The 17348-nt window shown below is 36.2% G+C and overlaps 1 protein-coding gene across 1 annotated transcript in view; it reads right to left on the reverse strand.

The window, feature by feature from the left end:
• Positions 1 to 17348, reverse strand: part of LOC142344959 (piezo-type mechanosensitive ion channel component 2-like) — a 212454-nt gene that overhangs the window by 44281 nt on the left and 150825 nt on the right. Inside the window, exons 19-27 of the mRNA XM_075397043.1 lie at positions 15077 to 15276; positions 8283 to 8438; positions 7838 to 7980; positions 7343 to 7419; positions 4007 to 4296; positions 2998 to 3174; positions 1780 to 2037; positions 1388 to 1588; positions 767 to 944 (exon numbers count right to left, since the gene is read on the reverse strand). Coding sequence (XP_075253158.1) covers positions 767 to 944; positions 1388 to 1588; positions 1780 to 2037; positions 2998 to 3174; positions 4007 to 4296; positions 7343 to 7419; positions 7838 to 7980; positions 8283 to 8438; positions 15077 to 15276 — 1680 coding nt within the window. The remainder of the gene's footprint in view (positions 1 to 766; positions 945 to 1387; positions 1589 to 1779; positions 2038 to 2997; positions 3175 to 4006; positions 4297 to 7342; positions 7420 to 7837; positions 7981 to 8282; positions 8439 to 15076; positions 15277 to 17348) is intronic.

The following is a 17348-nucleotide window of genomic DNA, read 5'->3' on the forward strand; positions in this document are numbered from 1 at the left end:
AGAAGGCCTCCCTACAGCGCCATTATACCCATGATTTCAATGGTGATGTGAGATGATACAAAAAATCAATAATAGGCAAATAAAGAAGATTACAATTTTTTAATGAAAACTTGTAGTATCAACGCCATAAAAAATATTAAATCATGAAACTGCCATAAAGTTTGTTTTTCACGAGACCGAGGATGCGAACAGACTAAACTACAAGTTGACACTATTAAGACTTTAAAAGAAGCAATGGCCCTAAATTTGAAACCTAAAATTGGACCTAATTAAAGATCTTCATTAACTTAACCTTATTCTGAAATCTTTGTTACAATTAATAAAGAAAAAAAAAACGGAAAAAAATATTTTAATAAAGCCGGCGCTACAATACAATCTGAATTTTCTGATTGAAAAATACTGAATGAGACCAAAATAGCCTTGCAACAGGTGCTTGTCTCTTAAATACTCCCGATTTTTCCAAAATTTGACGTAATACATACATTGGCGAAAAACTTTCTTGTATATCAAACTTAAGTTATGCTATTTGGATAAACATCGTTTTAAATTAGCCGACAATCTTTTAAATCAAGAACACTTTTTATGGAAGCGGAAATAAAAATGGCCCACATCTGGATATACTCCTCTTTTTAGCAGTTTTGTGTTAGCAGACATCTTGGTTAGGGAACTAGTTTCGTGGTCATGGAACCCATAATCCGATTACCAAAAGGGGGCTATTATTTGTAGGGGTTTATATTGTGAAGGACAGATGTTCTGATTTGCATACCTAAGCACATGAGATACTGAGCGGGTAGCATGATGGATAGAGTGAAGACATAGCATGGCCATATATGGGTGACGATTCTGCGTGGGAGGAATATGAGGATGATGAGCCAGGCCCAGTGAACCATCGACACCACATCCGGACGAAGACAGATGTCCACCACTGTCACCAGGTAGCACACCTTGAATGGAATTATCACTACGGTGATATCATAATAATCAATATAAATAGTGACTAATTAATTAAGCTATGGCTTATCATAGGCAAAAATGAAATGATTTAATACAACTGAGATCAATCCCCCAGCTTAGTTGACATATGACTTTACCCCCTGGCGCACGTGCTATATTTTTACATACTGACGTGCTATATAACAACACGTCGCTTGAAAGTTGTGGGGGGGGGGGGTTAAAACACGCGGGGGAATAGATCCAACATTTTAATTTCAACTATTTTCATTAAGATTTTGTAAAAGACATATACGTCAAGATTTACTGCAAGATCTTGCAAAGGTATCCCTAGTTTTGCCAAGAAAGTCAAGATCTTCCGTGTCTTGGCAAGTAGCAAATTTGGAGAGTAACAAATTTCATTTCACTTAGTTTGTTTTCAACAAAGTAACCCAACCTCCAGTCCGAATTTGTAGAATCCATAATTGACGAAGTATATTAGCATGTGAACAATGTCCCTGTCTGCCTCTCTTCTAGTCACCCCTCTGATCAACACTCCCCTGGGCAATAACTGGGCACACTTTATCTTCTCCACAAATGTCTTGTGGTAGTTGACAGTTGCATCCACCAGGATCATCAGAAGCAGCACCACATGGTCCTATAAACAAGTGATTTTGGACCTGTTTCCTAAAAAATAGTTTATGAAAATCTTAGATTTGCGCAGATTCTTATCAGTAAATTATTGTATTATATAATGTAATTATATAATATAATCATATAATATATTTACTACTTTACCATTAGGCTTAATTTCCTAGCCATTTGTTCACCTTTTCTGTGCTTACTTACCCATACGTAATTTGACAGTGACGTGTTACTATGTGTGATTTTGTTCAGCCCCGCCCACTGGGCACTGTCTGAAATGTTGGGAAAGGGCTGGCCCCAGCTGCCCCACAGGGCCTGGTTCAGAGTCCGGTTGTCAACTCCGCCTCCGATAAATCCGCTAGCCGAGGAGCCAGATGATGATATGGATCCTGCGTCGTTGCCTGTGGGTGTCGAGAACCCATCGCTGGCTGAGGAACCGGAAGAACTGACCAGACCAACTGACTAGAACAGCAAAGCCAGTTGCCGACCCCGATCAAAGTTTAACCGAGAATTATAGAATTGCAGCAAATAGTGGTGAAAAAGAACACCTTAAAGCGACCATATCTAGCGGTGAATTCGGTGAAAGAGTTGAATTGAGGGGACCGAACCAATTTTAGGCCTGACCAAACATTTTAATCGTGTAAGAAAGAAGATTATTTAAGATGTGTTAAAAAGATTTAATCAGTAAATTCATCATCTGCTTAGAGCTGATGAGAAGACAGTTTTATCAGAAATATGCCAGACCTTGGACGATGAAAATTCTGGAGTAACTGGTGTTTATTACACAGCAAAAATTAACCCTGCTGGTTATTCTTTAAATGTATATTTCTCATTAAGAAAATGAGGCTTCAGTTAAGAGGGAAACACAGTGTGATATCGTATATCTTAACGTGTACAATTCAGTTACACAAATTTAAAAACTTGGTGTTGCCGGAATTGCTAAAATGATAAAATATTGGTCATTTAGTAGACGTTGCATTGGTCAATCGCTTGATGTATTGACATTTACCTGTCAAAACCCAGATATCTTGCTAATATGTCTAATAGCTATCAGTGGAAGGAAATCGAATGCAAGAGCAATGCAACAATTGTCTTTTCTGTACTAGCCCTAGTTATTAAACAATTCAAAACTTTAAACTTTAAGCTGAAATTTCTTTAAACTACTAAAAGGGGATTTATTATGTGAACCTCATTTTTTATATAATATCCAAAAAGAATTAGAGAAACTTTGGCATGACACAAATTGGTTACAGAAATTCTTTAACGAAAAATAATTTTTTATCTCTCAATTTTATTTGCGTAAAAAGTTACAGCATCGTCTTCCAAAATACTTTAAAATCTTGCAAGATTCTTGCAAGATTGAATTTCCCTATGGTTATTAGGAAGGTCTCTACTATGTAAATGGAGCAGGTATTGTCTAACATTGTTGCACTGTCGCTGAAATGCCTTCTCGTCAATGTAAGATAATTGATAGATCATCCTGGCCAGTACCATGAGAGAGCACGTGACAGCCATCAGTGACGTCAGCACACCTCTCAATCTAGGGTACGGCAGACACAGGGCTATGTACAACACCAACAGAAAGTTTGCCGCGCAGAGCTGAAATAAATGAAGCACATTTCATAAATTAGAAAAAAAACAGTTTTTCTCAGTCATATTTGAAGCAATCTTTGTTATTAGAAAAAAATGGGATAGTTCATATGTGTATAGCTGAGATTCACAAAATCAGGAAGAACAACCAATAAAAATTGAGTTAACTGGAGCAAAATCGTGTAAAATTGGATAACTTTTTTTTAATGTTTTGCAAATATGATACTAATGAGCTGTTTTGCAAATGTTTGCAAATTGTCATCATTTTAACTAGGTCTTTCAAGTATCGCTGTGTAGGCCCAAACTATTCATAGATTTATCAATTCTACTGCTAAATTGTAAAATGTTCAATTTATGGTAGTCATACTTAACTAGAAAATGGAAAATTTTGAAGCGTGCTAATCCCCCTTCTCTCAGCAAAGAAAACAACACTATATTATATACAAGTATATCTGCTTATTCATAACATTGATGACAGTGTACATCCTAACGTGTCACATAACAACACAGATTTTGTTATCTAGGGGTCAAACATCATTTACATTTTATAACCAGAAAGATCCTTTCGGATCTTTTCCGTTTATGCCCCCCCCCCTCCCCACCCAGTACGTTTTGGGCCCCCCAGTTACAGAGCACATGCCATTACATAGTAAATCATTATGAAAAAATATGGCACGTGCGTCTGGGGGGTGCAAATAATATGCGCCCAATAAGCTGAGAGGGAGGGGGGGCACAAACGGAAAAGATCCAAGAAAGTTATAGCTCCCCACCTCGCTTTCGGTTTTTCCTTTTTTTGAGTTTAGCATAGAATAAAAAGGTAAAAGTTTGCTGACTGACTCACATCTCTGACAGCTACGAGCATTCCCATGAAACAGAGAAGTTTAATCATGTGCAGTTCCAACAACCTCCACCAGAAGTGACCCATGTGGGTCCAGCCAGACTGCAGTCTCTTGAACCAGACACTCTCCATCAACCACAGTGAACTCCTCCCCCCTCCCCCACTGGTGGAGTGACCACTAGAGTGACGTCCTCCTCCCCCTCCGCCCCCACTACCAGTTATTCCGGACGAGTGATGATGTTGCTGATTATGATGAGGATGATGGTTTGGATATCGGTCAGCAATCACTTTATCTGTAAATGCCAATCAGATTCGATCATATAGTTATTAACTTGCACACTTAAACCCCCCATTGGTATAGATCCAAGCCCGGACTGAAAAAGGAGGCTGAAAAAACAACTCAAATCATAATGGAAATAGGTTTAAAGAAGTCAGTTTATAAAATGACTTGAGTAAATTTTTCGACAGAATATTAGGAATTTCAAGCTTGACATTTGATGATTGACTTTTTCAGCTCGTCTGTCATCTTCATCCAGCCAGGTAACAAAAAAGATCGAAATCTGGCAAGATTCTTACAAGGAGAATTCAATTCTTGCAAAAATCTTGCAAGGTAAATAGAAGAACTATGTATTATTTTGCAAGATTCTTGCAAGATTTTGAAATCATTGATCAATTGGGTGATTTGAGTTGCTCTCACAGTAAGTGGCGAATGTGCAGGAAATTTTAGGGTCCGATTTAGCACACAAAAAGAGGATAGTCTGCTCAGAGATATAGAAGAACTTACAATAGTTTTATCTTATCAGAAGAAAATATAAAACGATAAAAGTCATCAAAAAGCGTTGACTAAAAACCCCCAAGTCTGATTATAACTTATTTTAAACGATAGGAAATTTAACATGAAAAGTATGTAAGCCTGTTTGATGAGCGGAGTCGCTTAAAAAATATAGACTTCCCAGTGGCGTACTTGCGCGCACCAAAAAATAGTCCGCAAATCAAATATCTGACTACTCGTATTTTATAAAAATAATAATAATAATATTTTCTTTTCAAGTAGGTTTGGAGGTCACCAAAAAGGTCACCTAATCTTAGTTGATTGATGCCAAATAGCAGAACCAAGATTTATACGGGAAATAAAGAATGAGAAAAAGTGAGAGAAAAAAAAGCGGAAAACATTTTGATAGACTTCCGAAAAATTTGAGAGCCCCCTTTTTGTTGTAATTTCAAATAATCACCTTTATAAATTGATTTCTGAATATGAGCTAAAAATAAATTAAAAACACAGAAAAACTGACAGCCCTCAAACTCTTGGAAATCTTGAAATCTTTTGAAAATTTTATGAAGCAGTATCCTTTCTATTCAAATGAAACAGATAGCGTTCTATTATCAAAACGTTCGAAAATCAATACATGAGACGCTGTCGTATCATACAATTTTTATTATGAAATATATAAGAAGCACAAATTCTTAATACAATTGTTTTTTTTTATAAAAAGTTCTGTAACCAAACTTAAAAAAATAATCATTTTATAAAAAGTTGTAAAACATTATGAAATAAATGACCCAAATGTCTCGTCTGAAATCAAAAGTTTAACAAAAGTACTATAATCTAGTAAAAATGATTAACAGCTAAGAGTGCATTTTGATTTGCCTTATTACTTTAAAATGAAATTGTTTGTTGGCTCGAAAAAAGTGTAATAGAAAAGCCACAGTGGCAAATAAATTTCAATTTTAGTGACACTAGGACATCAATATTTGCTCAGCGGTTGCGGTATAGATTAAGTCGTTATTTCTATTTTTGCAGTTCGATTAAGGTTTTTCATGTTTTTCATGTTTTAGATGTCATAATTCTGATGCGTATTTTTGACTACTATTATTCACAACTGCAACTTTTTGTTCGTAGACATTGGCCATGATTTGACATTGGACATGATTTCGTAGACATTGGACATGATTTCACTATTGAATTTAAGTTCAGCAATAAAAGTCAAACAGTTATTTTAGAAAAAAAAAATTCTACATATTTAATAAGTTGAGTCTAGCGATGGTTTCAATTTTTTACGGAAATCATCTGCTTCAAAGTTAACCGTTTAAATAAAATTTGAAAATCCAGCACATGAATTTACCAAGTTGTGCCGAAAACCAATATATTTTGATAAGAAATAAACAAGATCACAAATAAGTTTTCAAGCGTTTTATTTTTTTATTCGATCAAATTCTTGATGAATCATTACAAGTTCTGTCAAAACATTCAAACTTAATCCTTTTTTAAAGTTTGGTCACGCTGATAGATAATGACTACGTCAAGGTAATAAGTCTTAATTTTTTGACATTTTGTTTCTGCTTGTCGCAGCTGAACAGCATTAGGCGTTGCCACATTTCAAACTTGCTTTTGAAATGAGTTTTTGAGATAATCAGTTTTTTTTGTCGACTGCGGTCAGTTCATTTTGCGACTGAAACTTTCACTTTGTATCATCATTGAAGCCAAGATTGACTAAGCTGTGGTCAATTTGATTAAATGCCCAGTGAAACGAAACTTGATACACCTTGCCATGTCATGCAAGATATTGTTAACTCTTGCAAAATTTGAATTCATGCCAAGATCTTGATAGACAAACATTTCTTGGAACACCTTGATAAGATCTTGACAAGATCATATCAAGACATGTCAAGAAATGTTCTTGGCGTAACTTGATAAGATCTTGATGATTCTTGACACATAGAAAAATTTTTTTCTAAGCAACCCGAAGTGAGGTGGTGGAAATATGAACCGGGAATCCGGAGAAAAATCGGCCCTGACCAAACAATCCAGACAAAAAATTAGCTATTTCTTGAAGTAGTGAGAATGAGCATTGCGTGACAATTAGCTATTAGTAGTAATAATTAACAAAAAAAACATTCACAAGGCACATCCATATCAGTGATAATTCTTGCTATTTCTTGATAGTTCTTGCTTAATCTTATGATTTCCTGCTACATCTTGTTTTTGGGTGCTATTGAATTTTTAATACTCGATATATCTTGCCATGTCATGGTTAATCTCTCTTGGAAATCTTGGCAAGATCTTGTTTCTTGACAGCCATGCAAAAAACTTGCAAGTTCGTACATATCTCGATGTTTTCTTGGTAAGTACCATGGCAAGATCTTGGCAAGATTTACCAAGAGTTAGTATGTTTCTTATCAAGATGTACCAAGTTTCAGTTCACTGGGTGGGTATATGTTTACAAGCTCAAACTCACATAGAATCCTTAAGGATTTCAACTATCAATCATTGACATGTTAAGGAGACGGCTTACCCTTTCACAAATTAAAACGGGAGCTTTTTTTCAGATGTATTATTACCTTTTGATTGATTTGAATGGTCAGCTTTTGCTTGGCTTTCAACAGCTGTTGACAATGCTGGCTTCCGTGTTCGACCACTAAAAACATCAAATTGTCAAAAAAACATTTCACGATCACATAAACAAGATAAACAAATAATATCAACAATACATCTGCGTAAAATACTGATTCTTAGATGGTTAATTTAACCATCATTCATTTAGAATGTTAAACAAATTTATCTACTATTATTGACTGACTGAAGTTGCCCAGGTGTTTAAATCCAGTTGTCTTTCTTGTAAAATAATAAAAACGTAAATTTTCTGTAGCTAAAATGATTGAGACAATGTTACAAATACGGAATAAGCTTGACAGTAAATAAAATCAAAGAAGTTGAATTTGATAGCCTACTTATCGTCATTTATGATACTGCGGTAATTCGTATAATTACTGGTTAAAAATAATTTAAAAATTTTTTCTTGTTCTTTTAAAATTAATTTATACTTGATAGCTTACTCATCGTCATTTGTGATTCTGGTCATGCGTAGAAGGGGTTCATGGAAGTAATGCAGTTGAATATTGCACACAAGCACAAAAAGAGTCGGAGTCAGTAGCTTCGTGAACAGACCCGAAGTGTTGTGCTGCTCTAAGCCCAGGGCCTGAAATATTAAGAGCCCAAAAATATTAAGTTTGATCTAAGAATAGAACAGTTTCTTGCTTCTATCGGTGCTTCATTTTAAATCTTATATATCTTAAAATATCATATTTTAAAGCATCATTATTTCACTAGTCAATTCAGTTTAGCCAGTATATCGGTCAACTTATCCATTACACTGACATATACCTTTTTTAAATAATTCAAAATTATTATTCAATCACATTTCGTGCGTTGCTCGGCTATAAGAGTTATACAGTAATCGCTCTCACATAGAAGTCAGAGGAGCTGGTGAGATGTACATACCTTGAGTTCTGCGTCATCTAAATGTGTGATTCGCTTCCAGTATCTGGGGAATGACCTGAACTGATAAGTGTATATAGTGATGAGAACCAGAATAGAGTACACCACTGTCACCCACCAGAACCCAGCCATCGCCTTACGCCACACAGAGAAAGAGATCTAAAACACCAACCATGGACATGTCTCATTTTTAGCATATTTTCCCGATTAATTTACCCCGCTTTCAGCTCTTAAACTCTTGGAGGGGGAGGGAACTGCTAAAATGTATTACCCGGTTCGAGGCGCCTGTGCTAAAAAATCCCTGAAAATTGTACAAATTGCGGTGAATGGTTGTAAGAATTGCAATGGTTGTAAGCTCAAATCTTACAATAATTCGTAAAAAATCACAGCAAACCTTTAACTGGTTAATTTTGGCAATACTTGGTTTTTATCGTTGAAATTTGAATTTTCACGGCTTACTGTTGTTAGCGGTGAATTTTTTCCCACAGCTTAACAACTGAGAAAAATTTAAATATTTTACCGCTATGATATGCCGTCGTTCTACGGTGAAAAATGTTTAATTTGATCGCTATTCGCCGCAAACGTTACATTCGTTTCAAGGCTGTAAATACATTTTTATTAGATTAGTTCCAAAAACATCAAACTTAGGAGTTTTTTTTAAGTTTAAAAAGATGTTTGATTTCGAAATCGTCAGCTTGTGATTTCAAACACGCGCTTGCTCAAATTTACATGCCTCATATTCCAAAAAATTAAGTTTTTCCCATCAGTGCACCCTACCAAACAATGATTGGACTATATGCGAAACAAAACGCGAACCTCTCCTACCGAAAGACATTACCTTTTCTCCCAATGGACCACGAACCGTTGTTGAAATAAAGAAAAAGAGATTTTGGTATATCACAAATTCTGCTTTATGAGGAAATTTTTTATCAGTATTAAATATATCAGATTCTCAATCTCGCTATATCTTGCTTTATATAAAGTTTATAATAAAATTTGAACTCTTGTCTTACAGTGATGTTCAAAAGATGATGTAACTGTTAGGATGCATTTTTGAGGCAGACAAAAAATTAATAAGTTTGGTGCAGTTTGGTGACAAAATAATGTTATATTGTTGCTTATACAAGTGTACGAGATTTTAGAAGAAAGAAAACATTCTCATTGCGAAAATGAGAAAAAATTCAAAAGAAAACAGAAAAGTTTTACACATATCTTGCATTATTCTTTTACCTTGTAACTGAAAATTGTTTTCTGCTGTAATCAATTTTATGATGTTTAGCATACAAAAATAACTATAATTGAGAATTGTGTGTCTCAAACGAATTCCCACAAAAATTGAAAAAGCCATTTGCAATACGCAAATGCAATCTGCTCGTTTTGGAACCGAAGGTTTAGTCACCGATTTATGGTGACTATGCTGGTCTATGGCGGCTAGAGACCATCTCAATGAAACAGGCGAAGAAAACCAGCAATCCGATGTAGTCGTCTGCAGCTTGCGCAAAATCACTTTACCTTCATTAACAATTTGTGCGTATAGCAAAAATTTTGTTTTCGGATGGGATGACCCACGATAATAAAGTAACACTAAACGAGTTGAAAAATTGTAAGCATCAGAAGAAGTGCAACCTATCTCAACAGATGAATACAGTACTCATGCATTTCACTGCACCAAGTATTCTGTATTAACCTAATTGCAAATTTTCTCAGCAGCTGGTCCCTCTACCAGGAGGTGGTATCCTGAGCAACGTCTAAATGCTGATACATGAGCAGCGCAGGCAAGTTAAGAAAATCAATTTCAAGCCTCAAAAGCTGGTGGTTTTTGCTAGCTGAAGACAGCTCCCCAGTTTCACTGCTCTTACCCTCTGCTCTGCTTTGCTTAAAGCGCCCAAAAAGACAAAAAGTGGCATCCGAGCGATAACCGTAGGAGACGTTTTGTGACTTCTGACTGCCAAATGCGTTGCAGTCGAACCCAATCCTGAGGCTGTTGAACTATTCTCATCGAGAGAGCTTAGCGTGGCTGATAAACGTGGGGCTGAAACCAACGCACATGCAATAAAAAGGTCATTCAAAATTTTTTATACACAGTAAATGCCGGTTACTTTAAATAGACTTCAAAATACTTTCAATTCCATTAGGAGAAACAGCGTTTTAAATACAGCTCACTCCTGCTTCAGCTTCTTTTGCCTTTTAGTGCAACTCTAAACATAGACATTTTTTCTCAAAGCAACTATTATGCAAAGTTTATCAGGAGTCACACAAGAAAAACCCTTGGGGCCCACTTTTGTTTTTAATTGATCTTTGGCCTATCATTGAAATACTTGAGAATAAATTGTCAAAATCTATTCAGCACTCTGGGCACTTAAATATTGGTATGACAGCAAGAGTTCCAGAGGAGCTTCGGGAAGCATTGGAAATTCTAACAGAACATGGGACAAAGTGCGGACAAATGAGAAAAGTGCGAACTGTTTTGCAACACGCAGTTGAAAACAATTGCTAGCAAGATAAGAAGAAACAGCCAATCAGGATTTCAAATCCTAGAAGCAGAAAATTAAACACGCAGTTCGCTTGAAACTTATTTACAAAAACGGATGAATAAACCAGACAATTTATTAGAAAAACTTGGCTACTTGAATGATCCTAAGTCTGCTCTATTTTGCGCAATTGTATCTGGGCACCAAAAAAGTTGTACTCAGTATGATGCAACACTCCGTCTCCCGAGAGCAACAAAATGCTTGAACAAGTCGATCTACTCAAGGGAACAGTTTTAAAAAGTAAACTTTGCTCAGCAATCAGGAATATCTAAAGGACCAAGGCATGCCTTCCAACTAGCAAAAAAATTTAAAACTAGCAAAAAGGAGCCAAAACTTTTGCCCTATAGACCTAGTAAAGTCTGCATATGTCAGCTCTATATCTCAGGGCTGCATATCTTTGTCAGCAAATTCCGTTGAGTGAATCAATGGAGTAAACCCAAAAGAGTTTAACAAAACAATTAAACAGATTTAGTGGAAGAATTCAAAGCTTTGGCTCTTCCTCAGTTGACTCAACCAAAAACATTACCACTCTAGGCAACATTTTTTACAGGCAGACAAACAACACAGAAGCAGCTCGACTGTTATCTCTTTCCCTATCTCAATCAGGTGCCTGGTTGACAGCCTCTCATATCTCCCCTCTAGGTTTACATACCTAGCCCAACAATTACCAGGCTGCTTCGAAATTCTGGATAGAATTTTCGCCGAAGGTCTCATAAAAGAAATGCCTACATTGTGAAACAAAGATTTTTGACAATTTTGAGGATCATGTCTTTTCAGGTCATGATCCCGGCGACATCATCTAGTGTCATGAAAGAATACGAGACACAATAATTGCAGAGTGCACGTCAATCAGTCTCTCTCCTGTTACCAAGCAGAGGCATCTTTTACCAGAAAACAACTCGAAATCAGAAGCGGCGAGGAAGCGCAGTTATGCTCTAATCCTAGCTGAAGACGGAAAAATTGACCGAATATCATAAGAAATGCCTTGAAATGGGCATACATTTTATGCCTGTGGCATTGCAAACTTTCGTTGGACTATCTGAAACAATAAGAAAAAACATTGAATAGTGCAGCTCAATGCTGATTGCTATAGACACACAATTTTCAGTCAAAAAAATAACGTGGATTGTCACCTGTTGTGTTAATTTTTCCACGAACGAAGTTGCATCGCCCAATTAGTGCGGTTAAACCCTGAAAATTTTGTCTCACTCAACCGGTGGTGAAATTGCATGCATTGGTTTCAAGTTGTGGAATACTGTTGCTCAATTCCAGGGTATAGCCTTTATTACGCGATTTCGAGCAATGGTTCAAGAAATAGCAAATTGGGTGAAATACGTGATCACCATATGAGGGGAGTTTTAGTGAATGACTCAATTAAATACTCAAACATTGACTTTTTCAGTCAATTGATCAATTGATAATTTTTCGTTCAAAACAACGCTTTGTTAAATCAAGATAAATTTGTATTTTAATGCTAAAAATAAATTTAACAAATAAACACGTGATTTTATGTGCCTAAGCAATTCAATTTTTTTCACTTGCAATGTCAGATGCCTCCTTAATCATTATTTGATAGTTTTTGATTCGACCTTCAGAATTTCTTTTCTTTCAATAGTTTTCATGTTTGATCAAATGCGGCAGATCGAGATCCTTTTGGTAGAAAAAAGTGGTATCATTGAAAACCTCTCTTCCGCTTGAATAATTTGTTCTTAAAATTTGCAAGATTTTGATTTTTCTTTACCTTTCACTCAATCGAAGCGGTGTCTTTGATTCAAAATTGTTAGATCCTAATAGTTTTTTTTAACTCTGAAAGCTTGGATTTAAAAACAAATTGCAGCAAATCCAAGATGAGATGCGCAACTCAAGACAGCTCTGATCCGATCAACCAGACCAAAATTGGCTAAGATTAGCCTACCTAGACAAAAAATGGATCTGATCAGACAAATTTGAGTTGCGCACGGGTTTGCCAGACCAAATTCAGTCGCGGAGTCGGGGAGCCAGATCGACTTCTGTCGCGTATTGGGGGTGCTAGACCCACTTTGGTCTAGCACTGGTACTACCAGATCAAAGTGAGTCGCGCAAAAGGGGGTGCGAGACCAACTTCAGTCGCGCACTGGGGTTGCCAGGCCCACATTGGTCGTGCACTGGGGGTGCCAGACCCACTTTGGTTGCACATTGGCGTACCCTGACTGATACTTTTAACTTTTGAAGTAGCAGTAATAATCGGAATAGTGTATCATTTTCAGAAATGAAGACATCTTTTCAGACAAGTAGTTTCTGACAGTAAAAAATGATAGTTTCAAAAAAATATCTTCAACTCAACAGCAATTATCAAAACTTAGTTTATGGCGTGTTCTTTGATATTCATCAAGAAAAATTGGGAAGTGCTCTTCAAAAAGCAGTCCCACGAGGGTTAATTGTCTCTTCTTGTATCGGGAGACTGGCCGTTTTTTCGGCTGGACATCTGGAATCTGAGTAGAGTTTCCAGACTCGGGAAAGCTCTCTGATAATACCGTGCAGATTCTGGATGCGAATCTGATCAGACTATCCAGAACATATACAGTGCTACCAGACTCCGTGGAGTAATCGCGCTTTAGCCCCCGTGCGCGACTCAAGTCGGTCTGATCAGCCTGAGAAATCTGTGACAAAGTTGCTCACTTTTGTTGTGAAAACAACCTCTTTTGCAATTATATTGCAAAAAGAACGGAAATGTGTCAAATTTTAGAATATACTCTCTGCATATCTTTCAATTTTGATTACAAGTAATTATTGGAATTTCAAATGCAAACGCTCATTACCGTTCAACCTCATTAATTTTAAAATTTATTTTTCTGTTGTTTTTCGAATTATGTGATTTTGGGGTAACTCTCTCTAACCATAAATTGTTTTATAACCAACCATTGTTGTAGTTTGGTGGCCGTCAATCAGGCCGATAGGCAAGCAAGCGAGTAAGCCAAAAATTTCCAAGATAACCGTATGATAATTTGTTCCTGGCGGGTCGGTGCGCGCGATAACCGGCCCAAGGTTTCCAGATTACATCCCGCAGCGGATGAGAGGCATTGAAATGCACATAAGTCCACTGGGGCTCAGTGTAAGGATTAACACCGCATAATTTTCGATAGATTATATAACTGTTACATAACTTTCGTCTTGCATTTATGTCGGCTTACTTTGGGTTCACCTGTTTACATGTATAAGTATGGGTTTTTATTTTTCACTTACAATCGAGTGTATAGACAAGATTAACAATTCTCAAATTTCTCAAATTTCGTCAATTAATTGGAGGGTAATAATAGTCATTCTAGTCGCTTTAAAATATTATGAGTCACAGCATTTTTTAATTGTTTCGAGGTTAAGTTTTTGAAAAGTTCATGTAAAATTGGTTTGTGTTAAAATTTTTATCATTTGTTTGAAAGATATATGAGCTCAAATTTTGTCAAGCAAAAAAAATGACGCTTCAGTCTCAATAAAAAAACGGTCTTTTGAAGTATGACGACACATGTCGAAACAAATGGATTCTTTGTTCTAAATAGAAGAGTTTTGAAGCGGTATCGACCTAAAGACGAGACCATCATGAGCTACAAATAGACGCCACAGAGAGAACTATTTGTTACAAAATGTAGGTGAACATTTATGTGTTCATAAAAACATTATTTCAAAATTTGACGACCCCTATTTTCCACATTGCTTCGTTATAGCTCTATAACGAAGTCTAACAGGAATCCTGGCTTCATGATTTGTGAAAAGTATTAAATATTTTGATACTGAAATATTTGAGATCATACAACAGCACCTCAAAAATGACTAATATTATACTGTTATTGGAAAAATCGGTTTTGATCCTGATTTTTTATCACAAAAAGTGTAAGTAGATAGGATCGAAAAGTCAATGTGTTTCCTTTTTCAACGCTAAATAGTTGCGCACTCTTGAAATAATTTTTTTCTATATTATTTGGTTTTTCCATTAAATTTGCACCCCCCCCCCCCCCGCGCACCCGAATTAATAGCCCCCTCATCATGATATTTTACCATAATGGGGGCTATACTTTATCTGACTAATGAGCTTGTGTGCGTGTGTGTGTGTGTGTGGGGGGGGGGGCTTCGATGAGGAAGGGAAGATCCTCTTGTTGCTTAACTTGTCAATAGCTGAAAAATATTATATATATATATATATATATATATATATATATATATATATATATAGATATATATATATATATATATATATATATATATATATATATCATTTTTCAGTGGTGCACTAACCCCGTAAAGTGCGACAAATGCAAGAAACAGAATCATGTATATAATCTTGTAGGCCACAACATTGTCGTCTTCAAGTGACACGATTAGGAACATGGCCACACACATCACAACCCAGTATTTGGTAAACACCCGGTGTATCTTGGCATACAGCCTCGCTATCAGCTCATTGTGACTGTCCGTAATGTGTGGCTGATTCGTGTCTGAAACCAAAACAGAAATAAAATGAGATCAAAATCTAAAACCCGAAGTTGAGTGTTAAATTACAGCGAAAGACAGATATAGCCACGAACAATATTGAAAACTGTCGATGTCGACTTCCCCCATCCCGTCATCCCGAAATTGATAATACTCTTACACCTTTATAATGGTATAAATAATGGGGGGGGCTAATGTTTGAAAAGTGGGAGAAAGATTGCCTTGGTGCAAAAATGAGATTGTGCTAATTCAGAAATTGAACATTCTCAGTTGGCATAGTGAGTTAAAGTGCTCAACTCACTTGCTATTTGTTATTTTCATAACTTTTTTCGGATCTTTTCCGTCTGTGCCCCCCCCCCCCCCCCAGTAAGTAATGAGAGCACGAGCCATTACATAGCAAATCATTATGTAAAAATATGGCACGTGCGTCTGAGGGGTGCAAATAATATGCACCCACTAAGCTGGGGGGGGGGGGGGGGGGGGCAAAACGAAAAAGATCTCTTTCACGATACGAGTGGTTGAAAAAGAAACCGGTCTTTTTCATATTACCTATTTTATATACCCCACTCAAACGAAATTGTAGCTCCCTTATGGTATAATTTCGGTATGGGGTTATCTGTTATATGCCCACACCACCATGTGTCTGTATTCGTGGGGGAGGGGGAGGAGGGGGTATAATGGGAAATACCAGTAAAAAAAACCAGTAAAATACCAGTAAAAATGCACATAATATGCACCCACTAAACTGGGTGGGGGCATAAACGGAAAAGATCTCTTTTTTCTAATAACTACCCAAAAGAACATACAGCAATAATTTGTGCATTGAACATTGATGTAATTAACATGACACAGGGACCTCACCCTGGAATTCATTATCGACATAACTGTTGATTTTACTTCTCAGAAAACCTCGATGTGAACGGAATTTCTTGCAAACTGAACTTCTGCTGAGCAGAAAGTTTTCAGTGAAGTTTACAATTCACACCGGAAACAGTTGTGTTTTGTACCATTCATAAAATAGCCAAAATACTGGCTCGAAACAAAAATCTGGATTTACTCCAGCTGAAAATCTCATAGAAGATATCTAGTGAGAATAACAAGAAAAACAACAAAGAACTATGCAGGTAAGCGATACGGTTTCTTTGTGGTCGAAAGTATTGCACTCTGTGGTTTTATGCTAATGATTTATAGCTTAACTAGCGAATTTGCATTTTTTTAGATTAGTAAAAGCTATCGATCCACTTGAACTTCTTTTTCTAAAGGTGTACTACATGAATATCTTATTTTTTGCTTTCTATAGAAAAGAAAATTTAAATTATTGATTCTCCTTTTTTCTAAACACTTTTTTTCTTTACTTAGTAGCTAGCAAGTTGTGGAGCTGACATAGATCACACAATGATTCTTAAGGGGAAATTTCTAAAAACATTAACGTGAAAAGCATGGTCAGGCAAAAAAATTACATTAGTTGAAAACAAGTGAACAATTTTCAGCTACAATGACTCGACGGCGAACAACCACTCAAACTTGAGATTTCAAAAAAAAATCAATGCTTTCAAAAACGAAGAACTAATTATTTTTTTTATTTTCGGAAATTGGCTTCAAAGCTTATACAGCAACCCTAACAACCCTAATTTTTGATTAATTCTATCAAACACATCCCTCCTGCCACAACTCCATTACACCTCGGTATCAAAGTGTCCTTATAACCTTAAACCCAACTGTAATTGTATGCTGAGTATGTACTTAATCATTTGGATATGATTTGTAATTTGCCAAATCTACTAACAGGAGAACAGCGAAAATGAAAAGAAACCGGAATGTCAGATTGGAACTATCCAATTATTAAAGTAATGATAATCTTTCGTTAATTCAAAGTTTTTCCATAAGACTACCGCAAAATGATTTGTCAAAATCTTTTTGTTGTAACCACCGATCTGAATATATATTTAAGAAGTCTAGTGGATATCTAGTGAAAAAGGGAAGACTTAGACGGTCATAGCTTGAAATTTTATAAACTGAATGAGTCTACAAAATCGGATGACACGAATAAAGTCTCAAATCTTGCGTATGCATGCAA

The sequence above is a fragment of the Convolutriloba macropyga genome, chromosome 8 (genome assembly GCF_964194025.1).
Source record: "Convolutriloba macropyga chromosome 8, txConMacr16.3, whole genome shotgun sequence".
Classification (NCBI taxonomy): Eukaryota; Metazoa; Xenacoelomorpha; order Acoela; family Convolutidae; genus Convolutriloba; species Convolutriloba macropyga.